At 29.6% G+C, this 18,278-nt stretch overlaps 1 protein-coding gene across 1 annotated transcript in view; it reads right to left on the bottom strand.

Annotated features, from left to right (window-relative positions):
- Positions 1-906: 906 nt before the first annotated feature.
- The window catches only part of LOC107446666 (transient-receptor-potential-like protein), a 31,564-nt gene continuing 14,192 nt past the window's right edge, over positions 907-18,278 (bottom strand). The window contains exons 7-15 of the mRNA XM_016061366.5: positions 16,818-16,970; positions 13,990-14,129; positions 12,639-12,754; positions 11,538-11,795; positions 11,260-11,455; positions 8,407-8,568; positions 6,543-6,584; positions 4,571-4,757; positions 907-2,550 (exon numbers count right to left, since the gene is read on the bottom strand). Coding sequence (XP_015916852.2) covers positions 1,046-2,550; positions 4,571-4,757; positions 6,543-6,584; positions 8,407-8,568; positions 11,260-11,455; positions 11,538-11,795; positions 12,639-12,754; positions 13,990-14,129; positions 16,818-16,970 — 2,759 coding nt within the window. The 3' untranslated portion in view covers positions 907-1,045. The remainder of the gene's footprint in view (positions 2,551-4,570; positions 4,758-6,542; positions 6,585-8,406; positions 8,569-11,259; positions 11,456-11,537; positions 11,796-12,638; positions 12,755-13,989; positions 14,130-16,817; positions 16,971-18,278) is intronic.

Raw genomic sequence — 18,278 nt, 5'->3', positions numbered from 1 at the left:
GGTTTCGCGTTCGGCTAACCACCTAACCGGAACATCTGCTCCTGCACCCCAGAGCCCAAGGTCAAGAAAACTGAGATGGGCACAGTAGGTCTTGGCCCTGTATGGCATGTCACGCCACTGAGTTTAGTTTATATTATTATCGAAATTTAGTGGGATAGATTTTATCCCACCATCCCTAAAATACTTAAAAACCGGGAGCTGGGTCATTGTTGAAATTCGTGCTAGAAGGCTCTCGACGACCGAAACCAGCAAAAATGTGACATGTGTGATTAATCTCTTGAACGCAGTCTTTCCTTTGAGTTTGAGTTAAATACATGGTACAGATAAACATTTAAAATCGGTCCGACAACGCAAATGGTTTTAAACTACACTATGACTATGTTTATTGCCATTCCGGCTTCCTGTTCGATTCCAATGTGATAGCGGTTCCATGCAGACCTGACATGGCTCTCAAAGGCTTCTTCTTGTTTCTGAGCGTGAAAACTCTCACGTAAAAGACATCGTTCCGGGATAGTTGAAAATTCAAAGAGACTTGTATCAAGTCTCGATGGAACATTACGCAAAAGGCTTATTGTAATGTACTTTGACACCTGTAAATCTCGATGGAAGTGATTTATCGCTCCATTGAGAACCCATTTTGGAACTTTTTAATGTGCTATATTGTTCTAAACAATAAATGTATTTTTATCGATTCAGTGATTTTTTTTGTATACATTTAGAAATTATACTCTGTATTTTTTTTAAATATGTTTAGAAAGGTTCTTTTGGGCGATGTTAAGTATCAAATCAAATCATAATTTTAAGAGATAGACGATGCGTATAAAAACATAACAAACAACATATACAACAGATAATTTTTATTTTATACTTTTTTTTTCACGCATGCGCAATATAAAGTCAAAAAAGATCCAAATTGTAAAATACATTATTTTTCGTTTCTATGCAGAAATATATTTAACTAAATATATAAGTTTCATATTGAGTCTAAATTTAGTTGTTTTTAGGAGCAGCAGACATAAATGATATGTTTCAGCAGAATAGGCTTCTAAAGCCAACCTTTGCTTTCAAATAAAGGAGCTATTGGATGCTTGCTCTTGTTTGGTTCGATAACGTTGGACTGATTATCAAGTGTAGTTTGACTAGAATTCTGATTAGCCTGCGTAGTGGAAGCAACAGGATTCTGATTTGCCTGCGTGACTGTTGTAATAGGATTCTGATTGGTCTGCGAGACTGACCGAATAGGACTCTGATTAGATTGCATGGTAGAAGCAACAAGATTCTGATTAGTCTGAGAGACTGACCGAATAGGACTCTGGTTAGATTGCGTGGTAGAAGTAATAAGATTCTGATTAGTCTGCGGGACTGACCGAATAGGACTCTGATTAGATTGCATGGAAGAAGCAATAAGATTCGGATTAGTCTGCGCGACTGATGTCAGAGGATTCTGGCTAGATGGCATGGGAGATGCAATAGAACTTACGTTTTCTAATAGATTGTCTTTTCGTTCTGAGCTCTGAATTTTCTGTTTTACTCCACTGAATGTACTGATATTTCCTGGAGTAACATTCAACGCACGTTCAGTGTCCTTATTTTCATTAAAATCAATTAACTCTCCGATTTCCTTAGTACTTTGATTCATATTTACTGACATCATAGGATCAGCTTTCGATTGTTTTTTCTCTGGTGACGTTGATACTGTAATTGAAGTATCTTTACAGGTTGCTCGTTCGCTGCTTGTTTTCATTTTAATAGAAGGATTATCATTTGTTTTATTTTGCATAAGGTCTGATTTTTCACGTGGAATAATTGGTGGTGGTCGGAATTTTGGTGATTTGCTGACACTGGCACAAACTTGATCTTGAGAAACTTTTTCAACTGGCTGTGGAGCTTGTTTTTTCATGTCTTTTGCTTTTTGTGGAGAGTGTCTTAAAAGAGCTTCAGGAGAAAGTTTCACTCCTTGACTCAAAGAACTCTTAATTGGCTGAATTGGTTGGTTGATAGATGGTTTGCTTTCAGTCATATTTCTCGCTTTAAGTGTGGGACTGCCTGTTGAAATCGGCTGTGTTGTCACAGTCTTGGTGAATTGCATTGAAGAAGTCAAGTCTTCTTCCGGAATTTTAGGATACAAATTGCTTCCAGATGTTTGATAATTTTCTGTTTCAGGTTTATCTTTTGGAGAAAGCTTTGGATATAAGTTACTTTCAGAAGTTTGATAATTTTCTGATTCCACTCTATCTTTTGGTGGGTTCATTGTATCTTGTTTCTTTATTTCTTGGTCTTGTTCTTGTTCATTTTTCTTTTTTATGCTTCCAAATCGTCCACTGTCTGAATCTCTATTACCAATTATCTTAGATTTTTTTGCTGCTTGAATGAGATCTCTCCATCTCTGTGAGCTTCTATTTTCATTTCCACTAAGACCAACCAATCTTGCAAGCATGCTTTTATTACTCGCAACTTCAGGAGCAGCTTCATCAGTGCATACTTCCATCAATCCAATTTGAAAATCTTTTATTAAACGTCTCTTTTGTATCTGAAGTCGCTTTCCTGAAACTTAAATGTCATGAAACGTTAGTAAAAATAAATAAAATAAAAATTAGAAAACAATACTCTTCTCATTTTTTGAAATTATTACATTTATAATAAGATAAAGAATTAAAAAAGCTCTAAAAAACAAAAAGAACGATGAAAATTCGTTATAGACATTTAACATGTATTTTAAACAGATATAACTGTAAGTAAGGGAGAAGGTAGCAAGTGTAGTCATAGAGCTAATGAGGAATATTTCGGATATTAATCACTCAAAAGTTCCTTGCCGTGAAAGATTACACTATGTTACACTATGTTACAGAAGAGACACTATGTTACACTTTCATATGCAGTTACTAGACTACACACTTGTTCATTAGTATCGAATTAAGAAATGATATCGAGAAAGTAAATTTTTAACTTGCTCTTTAATAACCATTTTAGGTTATTTTTATTGAACAATTTTAATAACAGTAGATATTATGCTATGAATGAATATACTTATTACATATTGTAACAGCCCCTTTTTATTTATCTTTTGTAAATTACGGAATAAGAGCTTAAACTAACAATGATTTAGCAGGATTGGTGTAGAAAACTCAAGTGCGTTCCACACAAATAAAGCTACCTTGATTTCGTGCTGCAAATGGACAAAAAGAAAACCAATAACAATGAAACAACTATTTAGAAAGTGTATATACAAATACACATTTATAGGGAGTAACTTACTTCTTGTCTTCTCTGGACTGAAAAACACACACACACAAATATTTATAAAAAAGAAAGAAAAATGTCTAAGCTAAAATAATTCCGCTTGTGTTAATAGCCAATACACCTGCTATATTTGTCTGCCTCTGCCTTTCAGCTGACATGTAATATTGATTTGTGAAACTGAATTATAAAATATAAGCCAGATTTGACGTGGTTATCGAACTTAAGAAGGTTGTATTTGATTTCTCAAGAACTATTTGACCGATTTCCCTCAAATTTTATATTTTCCATGCAAAATTACATTTTTTTAAAATTATGTAAAAAATGACATTAGTTATAATAATTTCTTCCATCGACTATTATTAAATAAAATAATAAAAAATTATAAATAATTGCAAAAAGTTATTTTTTCCATGAATTTATCTTTCGATAAACGAATTTTATATTTGGGTGCAGTAATTTTTCATTTCCCTTAATCCCTTAACGATCGGTTAATTTTCAAGAAAACGGTCATAAAAGTGCCTATTTTTTTGTCTTTTGTATTTGTATTACGTATTTGAGAAGTGCTGCAACTAGTTTAAAATAAACTAACTATCTACAATTATCTTAAAAATATCCTGGTACTGCCATCTGGTGAGTAAATTGAGAAATAAAATGTTTTCCGGCAAAAGAAATGAATTAGTTTTATTCTCATTGGCGCGTTACTACTGAACACTCCAGCCCGTCAATATCACGGGAGCGAGAAATAGAGGGCGAAACCTCACCCCGTCATTTTCACGGGAGCGAGAAGGAAGGGGTTAAATAGATATAGCGAAATACGCTTAAAGTAAAATTAACATTAAGGGATCAAAACTTCGGACCGATCTCATCAGAAAACTATATGGACCATATTTACGAGATTGCGGCTACTCCTTATCTTTTGGAAGTGAGAAATCCTTATTGATCGGAAAAAAGGTATGTTTATTCATAGAAAGTACGTTTTTGTGTCTAAATTCGTAGCTTAAACTATCATCACCACTGATTAATTAGCATATTTGTGGTCACCCCCTTCGAACTATTAAGATTGAGTCCTAGAACGTGCATATCCGATTGTTAGATCAAAAGTTATTTAGGGTGGTCCATTTTTCATTTTGCGCTCTGTACGGTCGTAAGTAAACTTTTCTTAGTTTTTTGACGGTCGTACTTCATTTTAGGGATGTTTTAATATTTTCAAATGAAATAATGAGAAACAGAAACTCAATTAGAAATTCTGGCTTTTATGACATATCATATCAGTATGGAAAATGGCTGGCATGAATGGTTAAGAAAAAATAAAACTTAAATAATAACCTACCATCAAATTTTTCTTTTTCTATGTCCTTTGTGTTCATGCCATTACCTTTAAGTACCCGCATGAGATCATGACGGAATGAATATATATCTTGTCGTAACTCATTCACATTATCTTCTGTTACTGGATGACTCTCTGTCTCTTTCTGTTGAGCAGTTACATATCGCCAAACAAGGTTGCACATCACACTCTACAAATATACATTGCATCACTTTCTCAAAAATAAATAATATTAGTGATTGTAAAAGCTCACCGAGAAAGTATTTACAGTTTGGATATTTTATTTTATTACAGAGCGTTGAACAATTCAGATCAAATTATTATTATTTTTTTTTTGTCGTATGCCTGTTTAGGCAGTGGGGGTGCGATTGTTCCCGTTTTTCATTGGCGCCATCTATGGTCAGGAATTCGACTTCTGTCGCGTCATTCACACAGCCACAACCCGTTTATAGGGCGGGTCACATTCACACACATTCACACACAAAGGAGAAAGGACATAGAACACATAGAGAGAGAAAGAAACATCCATGCCTTGCCCGGGTGTCGAACCCAGGACCTTTTTTGATGCAAGGACAGTTCCATGCCCCCTACACAGGCCGGTCGGCATTCATATCAATGCTCAACTTCATAGACTCGTTACTTTTGATTAATCTTAGAAGACAAAGGAGTTCATGGATCAAGTACGTCGGCAAACTTGCCTACGTGGAAGGCTTTTCGATGAGACTAACCCGTTATTGCGATACATGTCTAGGAAAACCACAAAACCTATGAATGGCCTATGAATGAATAGAAAACCTATGAATGGCCCTGAGACTCTGGCACACTTTTTGTCTAGTACTGGGTAACAGTTTCAATTAGAACTGTGGTTGGTGAAAACCGAGAACAGTATACGAATCAACCAGCCATCGCCCGGATTAGAACTTGAATCGCCTGATTGGGAGAAGAGTGCATTATCCCTTGTGCAACCTTAGCTCAAATAGGTATTAAAAATTGGCAAATTGATTAAATTTATGTTAGTTTTAACCACTTTTTAATTTATTCATCATGGGAATGTCCTTGGCACTAATTGCAACATATCTGCTTTGCAGAATTCAGCCATTTGTGATCTAAATTTATTTATATCAATCTTACCACCACTTACTAAATTTTGATTGTTAAGAAATTACGTGAGAGGAGAAAAAATTAGAAGTCGGACGGAGCTGTGCTTTTTACAAATAAAAGAGACAGCTCAAAGTAACATGATTTTCCCATTCTCCACTCGTTTACCCTCTTTGTTACTATGGTTTCGACAAATCATAATTCCTCCCCATGTTAGTCTATTCCAACTTCTAATTGAGATATACTGCAGTGGAGAAAAGAAAGCAAGGTTTCCTGAATCCATGGTAATAGAGAGGGGAAAAGTACGTATAGGACTCCTATCTATTCACAAAGAGTGTATGTCCGGACTATGAGAAGGATGAGAGAATTGTTTATAGCCAAATGTATTTTACAAGATCGAACACTTCTCGCACTCAAAAACTTCACAGGAACTGCTATATATCTGCTGGCAGGTCACTCTATTGTTTTAAATATGATTATCCGCAAACAATGTCATCAAACGAGAACGTAATTGAACAAAATGTATCTGTTAATTCATTCTAGAGTCAAAGGAAATAACTGCACAGGTGTGCCCTTCGTTTAGTCATATAAGCGCAAATGGTACTTACTTTCTAGTTTAGTTTCGCAATATTATCTTTAATTTTTCAAATAATTACAAATAAATATTCTATATTCTGTCGAAAGTAATTATAGCTATTTTAAGATTAGAATTAAGTAAGCTCAAATTTTGATTTGCTTCTTTATAACTCTAAAAAGCGTTAAGCCTTTTTATTGACTATTGTCAAAAAGTCATGGAATTTTAATTTTATTCATGATTTTTAATGATCAGTTTAACATAAAATTTTTCTCATTTCGTATATATTACTTGTAAATTTACCTGATAAATGGTATCTCTTTCTTTCATCTTCGTTTCTTTTTTCTAAAAGGAAAACAAGAGATTAAAATTATTATTCTCTCGTGAGGTTTTTAAAAAAAAAATTAAAATTCAATGATTATGTATGTAAATAAAGAAAGTAACTTTTACAACATCCATAGTGGTGTATAGTCAAAATATACAGGTCGTTACGCAATCTCTGTTCTTAATAAATACTTTGAGAATCCCTGACAAAAATTGATACAAAAATTGTGCACATTAAAGGTAGAAAACTAATATTTATAGAATATTATAGAATATTGGTAAAAACTGACGAATTATTATTGAGATAAATCGCAATTATTATGATTTATCTCGATAACCAAACTGATGCATTTATTTTACCTTCACTGTGATTGATTTAATTATTCATCAGGTACAGATAAGTTTTATATAAATTAAATCTTGCATTTTTTCACATTAAATCTAAAAATATATATTTAAAGTGAAGATATGTTTTACAAATTTGGTGGTGAGAGGCTGATTCCAAATTGAAAATCAGGAGATTACTTAACATTAACAAAAACAGAATTTTTGGGAAAATTAATAAGATATTGCATCAGAAAAAATTATACATTTGACATTTTTTTATAAATAGGATTAAAGAAGATAAAATATTTTCAATTATATATACAATTGAAAAAGTTTGAATTCCTTGTTCCGAGGTAAAATATAAATTTGTTTTTGAATTTTAAAACATGAAATTATTTTCAAGAGGTTAAATTTCTACAGAGAAAATGCAACTTTTTTAAATTTTTACATAATATTGCCGTGTGCACGCCTGGAAAACTCGGTACTCGTCGAAATTCGTACAATCAAAATAAATGCTACGCTTTTTACAGAGGACTTTTTATATATTCACACGATTTGAAATAATGCTAAGCATCATGTACTGGGTGCTCCACATTAACCATTCCTAATAATATATATTTCTAGTATCCATGTCAAAATTTAAGATAAAAATCATACACATTAGTTGTCACAAATTAATCTTTACGCGAGGAAGAAATTGTATTACTTTCTAAGTTTGCCAAATCACAAGTTGAAAGGCGTGATGAAAAACATCAGAACTTTTATTGTCTTAAGAAATTAAAAAGAAAATTGCCATTTAACTTATCTTAGCATACTCCATCTATTCAAAAGGCATGTATCTTTTCAGACTCTCCTTTCTTACTTGTGATTAGATTTCAGTTATGTCTTAACCTCGTTTGAATTTTAATTAGCGGCCCTTTATGAGTGTAATTTTTGACTTAATTTTAAACATAGATTTTAACAATATATATGAAGGGAAGTAATTACGAATCAATTTTTAAATAACTGTTGAAGTTGGCATTTCTTATAATTTTTATTACGTTTGTAACTTAGATTCGTTATTTAACTCAGAAGTTAAAGACATTTTATAAAAATCTGTGTTTAACACAAAATGAAATACTTCAGTTAAGAAGTTGTCAGAAGTTTTCATTTTTTTTCTGTGTCTTTAAAACTTTTTACCCTTGAAAACTCTTATAGAAATTTTTATAACTCCCCCCCCCAAATTTAACTCTTATTTCAAATTTTAAAATTTTCCAATTTTTCTTACTAAAATTTTAAAATAAGTGGATTTTAGTGCCTCTTCGTACGTTAGTAATACAGCACTACTTTAGCAGCGTTGTTTAATTCATACGCTGTTATTCAACTTATTCATAAAAAGTGTTTTTTACAAGTGCACAATCTAACTATATAAAATAATAATAATTATAATTTATAGTGGATTTCTTTCTTATGGACAATCTACACTAGGCTCAATTAATTTCGTTAATTTATATATAATAAATTTTTCAATTCTCACCTTAAATGACATGTCTCTGAACGAAGTCTTCTTTCCAAATAAGCGTAAAAAGTGTTTGAAAGTGGGAAATATATTAAAGGGTGGGGGTACTGTACTTCCTTCTTCAAAATAGTTCATGAAAAGAGTAGTTCGGGCGAATTTCCATTCTACATCAGCTCTTTCCTAAGAAAATATACATTAATGCTCTCAAATGTGGAAAGTATAAATAAATTTGATAAAAATATTCGTAGTCATTAAATATTTATATACAATTTTTAATTAATATGAACAACTCAATTCAAAATGCGTAATAAATTTTTATTTAACATTGACTGTTCCACACAAAATATATGAATAGTTCTATTTGCGAATAATGTTTCAGTTAAAATTATACGTTTGAAATTCGAACAAAAGTATCCGAAGAAATTGATTATTTACATAAAAAATATAGTTAAATATTGCTTAAAAAAAGAAGTTTTACTAAATTACGAAAATATGAAATAATTTAATACAATTTGCGCAATGAATATCCGTATAATATCTATTCTTTTTCAGAAAACATATTTCTTATTTTGTAAGTAATTTTTTGGCAATATTTACAAATACAGACGACAATTTCACATCAACATTTTATCTGTACATTTTCCTATCATGTACACTGAGTAAAAATATGTGCATAATGCGCAAAAAAAGCACCTGCTATGACATTTGATTTACTGATAAGGTTGTAACGTACAAGGTCTCAATCTTAGTAGTTCGTGGGTACATCCTTAAATATGCTAATTAACTTAACAGACGATATTTTAAGTTATGAAATCAGACAGAAAAACTGAAAATGGTTTTTCCCTGCGTAAACATACCTTTTTGGACTGAGCCTCAAAATTAAGGAAGTGGAAGCCTCAATCTGGAAAATATAGTCTCAATAGATTTGGTAAAAGTTTGGAAGTTTGGACCTCTTCATACTAATTTCTCTCTTTGCTTATTTTGCCCTCTCAGAGAAGTCGTATTTTTAAATTTTTGTGTTTTAAGAACTGATCGACCCTTAAAATTTTGAAATTTGTCACTGAAACTACGTATACTCTTTTTAATTCTTTCTTTACTACATTTACATTTATTTAAATATTTGTATACCTTTTCAGCTCATTAATAAAAAAATAGCAAGCAAATGTATGAAATTTTTTTTGCCTGGATTTTCTTAAGATAGGCACGTTTCATAATCGCGTGCAAACATATTTTGCTTCACTTTATTAGTTTCGGAGATACGTCGACAGCGTAAAAAGTGAAATTTACGTAGAGGAGTTCAAACGTTTGACCCTGACTGTGATCTAACTATTGGGACAATATTTTCAAGATTGCGGCTAACCCTCCCCTGATATTGTATGGGACATGAATCCGTTGAAAAAAAATTAAATTAATTTAGGTCTTTATAGCGTAAAAAGTTGTTTTCAAACAAACCAGATTGTGAGTTACTGACGGAAAAAACTTTTGTCTCAAGCTGATAGTCTTAAGAAGAATTTTAATCATGAAGCTATACTGAAGTCATTTTTCATCAATTCATTTTCGGCGAAAATGTTGATCATGCTTATCCACTTTTTAATATTTGAAATTGCTATAAAAATGTAATCGGGAAAAAAATTGACATATTTCATTTTTTTCCAGGTTTCAAAATGTAGATATGTTTCGTATATGAGGAGAAAATATAAAACAGCTATAAGAGTTATTTTAGTGCAATATTTATCAAAATTTTTTAGAATTTTTGGAAGAGCTTATAAAAGTGAAAGGTTTTCTGTTTAAAAACGTGTTGTGGTGAGCTATATGAATAAAAAAAATTTTTTTCAACCAGTTCATTAAATGAGGCGATATTAATTGGGAAAATTGAATATTCCTATTGTTTCCTGATATTTTTCTATCACAAAAACGCTCTTTAGTTATCGTTTTTCATAAAAATCTTCGAATATTTTATCAAAAAGATTAGATGCAAAAAATTAAAATAAACCAAAATTGCATTGCTAAAATCTTGGAGCGAGTTGAATTATGTATTATATCGTTTAAATATGCCGCAACCTTAAGCGAACGCTATACTGGGGAAAAAAATCTTTCATGACGAATTTTCTTTCACCTACATAAATAATTTAACATTTAAAGTACAGAAAAAGTGCAGGTAAATCTGGAATAAACCATTAAGTTTCAAACATCGAAAAAAAAAACTTTCAATACTGCAAAACGCAAACAAATTATGGCAGGAATATTCAGGATTGCGCAACTGTTAAGTAATCTTGGAATAATTTGTTCGTATTTTGATATTTGGAATTTTTTTTTCAGCTTTCGAAACTTTATGTTTTACTCTAGGTTTATCTGAACTCAAGTTTCTTTAAATTTTAAAATAGTAATGTAAGTGAAGCAGAATTCCCCATGAAAAGTTTCTTCCACGGTATAGCGTTCTCTTAATTTAGCACTAAATGGAACTAGATTATCGCATCTCTTAAACTTGGTTGCACCATATTATGGTTCAACTTGTACGGAAACGGAGATAAATTTCACACCTCATTATAATAGCAGCAAATTTGCACTGTATTACGGTTCTAACTCTTCAACGTTTAACAGGATCTTCTGAAAGTGAGTTTGCCTGTAATACCATTTTAAGCATTTTTCTGTAAAAGTAACAGTTTAGAGGGGGAAAGATCATGAAAAAAGGGTTGTGTAAAAAAGTAATTTTCGTGGTTTATTATTTGAAGTTTTTAATTAAACTAGCATTTTTAAACTAGATTTGTCATATTCATGTATAAAATTTCTTAATACATCATGAATAGTAAACAATTAGAATGTTTAAAAGAAAATTTTTAAGTAACTTTGTTAAAAAAAAAAAGAACCTACTGAGATAATATTGTAAGAATTGCTCATCATAGCTATGAGGAGGTTCAGCAATACGACCACATTGATTACAGAATAGGATCCAAACATTAAAAGACCCCAGAATCGAGTATAACTTTTTATTCCCGTTAATTCAAAGTTACTGATATCAACAAGTCCAAAGCTTGCCCAGAAGAGAGTTTGAGATGATTCAAAAAGGCTGTAAAAGATTATATTCATGAGTTCCATAAAGACAATGAATTAAAATATGTTGTGCCAAATCGATAGAAACTTTCACTAACTTGGAAAATCTTCGCCAAGCTAAACATGAATCCCTTTGCTGAGTCCAATTTTCGGTTCCACCAGGTCCACTGAAACATTGCTTCTTTTCCATATCAGCGTAGTACCAAAGTAGTTGGTTCAAACCGCAAGCAAATGCAAATAATACTAGAGCATAGATGAAGAAGAATTTAATAATATCTATGACCATTCTACCCAAGGAAATTTGTAAGGGTCCTAGATAAGGATTGATCGAAAATATATGAACTAATTTAAGAGCCCTGAAAAAGAATTAAAGCACATAAGTATATCATTACAAAAGATTACTCATAAAACTATCAAACTCAAAAAAATTGTTTATTTTCACTAAACTTATTATTCGTTGTTTAAAGAAATTTTGACTCTATTTTCATAGATGTGATAAGGAATTCCACAGACGAAGTTAGGTAAGGAATTCAAAGTTGACAGATAAATTGAGTTGAAGTTCAATAATGAATTTTGTCATATTGAATATCTAATTCGCTTAAAATGTATCATTATTGAAAGTAGATTCTTTGCATATTTTTATTTTAGAGTGCCTCGATTACTAATAAGGGAAGTTTGAGTAAAGCATAAAAAACTGTTTGATTCCCTGAATAAAATAAGATCAATTAATTACGCAGGTAATTAGATGCGCCCTAAAGTTTTCTATGACCGGCAAATTGTTTTGGTTTTTTAATACCATTTTTCTAGCATTGATTCATTAGATTTTGAATACTTTTTTTTATTTCTTCCCTTCGTTAATTTGATACCTTTCATGAGAATTTTTTTTAAATTTCATTTTTTACGAAAATTGCATCTATATATACCATTATTTAGTGTGATTGCTGAATATCTGATTTAAAGTGTTAAGTGTCATTGCACGCCAAAGTTAAATCAGCTTGAAATTTTACGCCAAAGCGTCAAATTTTTGTATCAGACCATAGCTTTCATCTTTGGAAAATGAATGAGAATATCGCCAGTTCAATTAAAAAACGCTCACGTGACTGGCACACTCAATACGCTCTTTCCACCGGCAAAATTTTATCGTCTTCTGCAAGAATTGAACTGTAAGTAAAAGGATTTAAAACGTAGAGAAAACTTACGCAAAAACATTTCCAGCTGCGAATAAGCCATCAGCTATTAGCATCGGATCATATGCATTCCAAGCTTCTCTAGGAATAAACACTGCCATAGGATTGTCAGAAATTTCTGCTTGAGCCTTTGAAATTGTATTTTATTTGAAAGAGGTTTAAACAGTAGTCATACTTAAACTAGAGGTTTTTAGAGGCCGGCAGCAAAACAATTGTAGAAATAATCATAAGAATTTTGTTTTTGAAAGGAAAAAAAAGTTCAATTTTTTACCACCAGGGTTTGAAATATTTTTTTAAGGTCATTTTTGAGGTCAGTTTGAGGTGAGCGGTTAGTTTTCTGCAAGTAGCTTGATACTCGTTTCTATGTGATAATCTGCACACAACACGTTGCTTCTGTTAAGAGAAGGCATGGTTGCTAATGTCTTTTGCAATTATGATTGTAAATGAGATATCCCAATATTAAAATGCATGCAAAATGTTAATTTTTTGCACTTAATGTGCTAATTTTTGCCTGGAAAAAATGGCCTTTCAACGCTATTTTTCTCCTTGGTGACAAAAAAACGAACTATTTTTTCCTTTTACATTTTTTTTACCATCTTAATACAGAGTAGCCAAAATAAAAGCGACCCGTAAAACACTTATGATATCAATGATAAATTATAAACAACTTATAGATGTCAGTGACATTTTCAGGCTTGCTTTTATTTTCGCCATCCTGCAGTACTTACAGCAAATTTAATTAAGTTTAGTTTAGCAATTTTCTTGTTATCAGGCTTTAACCTTTTATGACCGAGCTTTAAATAATGGCAGTAAAATTGATTTTTACTTAGAAATAGGTTGCTTAGTGGACAAAAAACTCAAATTGCGATAAAATATTTCTTTAAAACTAAACTAATTAAACTTAACTAACTTAATTATTTTTAATTATTACATAAAAATAATAAATATCAAATTTTAGAATTTCCTGCATAATATAGAGTACTTTTAGGATTTATATCTTCCCATTTTATTCATGAAATAAAATCTCCTAGACTCAAATAATAAGATATTTATATGCCATAAAAATGTCAAAAAAGGTACTTGAATCGAACTTCCTACCTTCCTAATAATTTTTCATTGTAATTAAAAACTCTGACCAACGAGGATAAATCCAATTATATTTTTACATAGAAAATCGCTTTGTAAAAGTATATAAGCTTAAAATCTTATTTTTTAAGGGACAAAATTGTATCAAATGTTGCCCAATATATTGAACACTGGGTTTCAAAAAGGTTAAACACCTCTATTTTAATAATGGTCACCAAATATTCAAATATTGATTTAATGTAAGCATTATATTAGTTGTAGAATTGGCTTTACTTACTTGAAAGTAAGCTAAAATACGCATTCCAGCAGTTCCAACATATAAGCTATTTCTTGTAAAGTCAATAATATTCCATAAATTATGAAAATATAGAACTATTCCTTTTGTCCAAAGCTCTCTGGTCTCTTGCCATATATGTGCTGAAATAACATTATAAAAAAATTTAGTAGATCATTATATAAAGGAACAGAACAATATTTTTAATTATAACTGTATTCTTATAACAATATTTTTAATTATAAATATTTAATAAAATATATATAAAAATATTATAGAGTTACAGTTCAAGAACCATAATACTTGTTTGATACAATCGAAAATATTATGTTTTAGCAAACTGTTTCATTTGTTTTTATTATTTGAAGAATATTAATCATTGTAATCCAAAAAGAATTTTATAATGAATTATTTTTAATAAAATTCTTTATAATGCCTTATAAATTATACTTGATTTAAAAGATATGATAAAAAATACTTATTTATAAAATTTTTTTACAAAAATACTTTTAAAGAAAAATAAATATTACAAAATACTTTTCATTAAATAATTTTCAAAAATAAGGAAATTTAATTACATTAAACACTTATAAATTGTTAAAAACGTGATAAATGAATAATTTGCGAGAAAGAATCCTTTTACATATTATTATTCTCATTAAGATTAAAATATGTGTTTTTCTACGGAATTTTGCAATTTTTCAAGGTAGAAAATATCGGTGTAGCAATTCTCAGTAATTATAAGGTTTTTGTCATCATTTAAACATTGAACAATAATGCCGCCAATTAGGAATTTAAACAAAGGATTGAATAGAAGTAGTAACAAAAGTTGCGTGATACGATATACTTCGCCAATTCTAAAAGCTCAATACATACTTAAGATAGGAAAATCAAATAGTGTCATAAACTAAGTCTGTGTAAGAAAACAAAGGAAACAAAATATATTGAAAGAAGTCTTCAGCACGCTTCGAGATCGTAGATTCCTATTGATTTTGGATTAAATAAAGCAAAATCCTCTAATCAAATTAATTAATAAAGCAATATCCTTTAATTACTCTAATTCACTCATAAAAATAATTGGTATTTATATTTTTAGGATCTGTATAAAGAATAAATATATAAAAGAATAGGAATAATTTTTTTAAAAGACAAGAAAGATAAAAAGTGATACCGTAAACCGGGGTGAGTCTACCCATCCAGGGGCGAGTCTACCCATTTTAGTTTTATTTAATTTTCACTATTTTAAATTGCAAATAAAAAAATTTTTACCGACGGAGGACTTAGTTCAGACTCTAAGGAAGATGGCGCTGTAGTAGTTTGATCCGTTTTTATTTATTTGGTGTCTTTTTAACCGACCTGTTCAAACGTCTTTTGAGAGATTTGTATTGAAAATCAGCAAACTTTTAGTTGGTACTCCATAAGTATATTATTATTATTATTATTTTCACTTTGGTTAAGTGATAAACTCATCTAAGACTAAGATTACATTAATTTTATATGAAAAAAAACAAAAAGAATGTAAGTTTTGCTGTTGTAAACAAAAAGCCAGAATTCGCGGGGCGAGTCTACCCATTCGTATTTAGTTTTAATAAAGCATAATAATATGATTTAGAAATTTGTTTAAATCAAAATTAAGACATTTTAAATGAATTTGAGTATATTATTTTAATTCTGCATTGATAAATTTATCATTAATAAGAAAATATATAGGTTAAATATAAATGTAAATATAAAATATGTTTATTTTACCCATTTTTTCAATTTTTATATTACAAAATTAACTTTTTTTTTATTTAATGCAAGTTAAATAAATTATTATTTATAAATTATTATTACCTCCCAAAAGAATGGGAAAATGATTTTTCACGATTCCCAATGTTTGAATTTCGATTTTGTTAATAATCTTTAATTATTATTATTTATTAATTATTTAATTGTAAATTTATATTAATTTTAATTTATTTTTATCAACAATAATCAGAAAAAATTATTATTTTATAATGTTAATGATTATAAAAACAAAACTGTGATCAAAATGTGATAATCGATCAAATACTCAATTTGTGTTATTTTATGAATAAAAAAATGGAATATATAATAAAGTTATGAATTTTACTTCATAAATATCCTATATAGTAACTAAAATAACAATTTAATAGTAAAATTTGATTATTTACAATGTTAACATTCATTTTAGTAGAATGGGTAGACTCGCCCCATACGAGAGATTTGTCAGCAGTTCTATAAAATTATAGAGTAACAGCGTAACTGTTAATATTTTCTAAAATCAATTTCACAGCTTTAAAGAGGGATACATAGCGATTCCGAAACACCTATTAAAAGCCTTTTTTCTTTAATAGTATTTACAAAAGTTTGACCACTTGAAAGTTGACAAACTGAAAAAATGGGTAGACTCGCCCCGGTTTACGGTATCGAATTATTGAGAATAATACTCACTTTTTGCAATCGGTTGATTAATTTCTATTCGGGAAAATACTTAAGAAGCGTGCGTCACAAATAGTTTTAATTCTTTGGCTTGCTTTAATTATAATATTAAATTATCTTACATATTTAAATTATGTAATTATCTTGCATATTATATTTTATTTACTTTTAAATATAACTAAACATATGCTGAATAATTAAGAAAATAAAGGTATGATTTCAAAGCTGCAATTCATAAATTCACAGAACACTACGACGATGCTCCTATTGATAAAATAAAATGTTCCTATTAATAATTTTGAATAAATTTTTTAAAAATATATATCAAGTGTGGTATTTATAGATCACTGAAACTGGAAAAAAAGTGAATAGATTTGAGTTCTTACCTATGATATAAAGCAGTATAGTAGTTTCAAGAATTGTGGGGGGTTGACCTCTTTGCTTTCTTAGAGCTTCATGCGAACTTATTTGCATTTCTTCATTTCCAAACCATTCTGCTACAATTGTTTCCACTCTTTGTGATGCCAGTATCAGTAAAACTTTGAAAAGAATAAAACAATGTAAAATAAAGAGCTATAAGGATATTTTTACAATATTTTTCAAATAACAAATATAAACTAAGAAATTTAAGTAAATTGCTTGCAAAATCAAACATTTTTGTGAAAATTTAGCTTTATTTAAAATGAGTTCCTTAATTAAATAAAAAATATACTGAAGGAAAGTGATGACGTGAAAATAACTATGGCATCTATAATTCAGGTTTGAATGATGACAGAGAAATTTTACAAATTTGTAGATAGAATAAATAAAATTTAATCACATCATGAAAAATAAAAATATTTAAGAAATTTATTTTGTTCAGAAGTTATGTCCAAAGTTCTGATACAGCGAGAAAAATTTGTGACTTAAGTGATCATTGGGATTTATGGAAAAAAATAAGCATAAATTTTTGACTATTTTATTTATTTTTTCATGTAATCAGATAGTTAGTTTAATAGTTAGTTTCAAGTTGTAAGTTTAATACATATCAATATTAAAACTTTCGAATTATTATTAAAAACTTACGCTCTAAAATAATAAGCATATGTCGTTATTATTCAAACAGAAGACTTTAGTTTTCTTGCAACAATATAACAGTCTTTAAATTGTGAATACTAATTTTATTCTAAATTAAACTCTTATGTTTATATTTATTGTAGTTTGAACTATATTTAACTTTCAAATAATAAGTAATTCAGAATATTTTAATTATTTTTATTACAATTTAAATATTTATTTAAAAAGATTATATGATAATGTAGAATGAGAGAACATTTATTTATTGATCTTCTAAGATTTAAAGTAGGTATAATATAATAGTTTCTTCCAATTATTCTAAGTATTTGAGTTATTATTCCGAGGCTTAATTCAAAAACAACTAGGTGCTTTCCAATCATTCTAAGCATTTTGTTTATTAATTATTTTGGTGCTTAATGCAAAAACAACAAGGTTTTTTCTAATCATTTCAAACATTTTGCTTATTAATTATTCTATAGCTTGATGCAATAACAACACTACGTCTTAGGTGCATGGTTTACACTGTATACTCGAGTGGTTTTTTCCCTTTTCTTTTGAGAGAAGGGTCATTGGATCGGTTCGTGAAGGTCTGCAGTTGAAAAAAAAAGCATTAGAAAAAGATTACACTAGGCGTTGATCCCACTTTCCCAGAATTGTTAAAATTTGCGTATTCACACCATGGCTTTAGAAAGACAGAAGATTAAAAAGTTATGAAGAAATAAGCAAACATCAATGTTTGATGAAAAGTTAAGTAACTGCTTAAAATTGTGCTTATTTTAATCAGCGAAAAT

Source organism: Parasteatoda tepidariorum, chromosome 11 (assembly GCF_982258835.1).
Source record: "Parasteatoda tepidariorum strain Cologne lab strain chromosome 11, Ptep-v5.0, whole genome shotgun sequence".
Lineage (NCBI taxonomy): Eukaryota > Metazoa > Arthropoda > Arachnida > Araneae > Theridiidae > Parasteatoda > Parasteatoda tepidariorum.
Note: the sequence above shows the minus strand (reverse complement) of the source record. Positions and strands in the feature narration are given on the sequence as shown.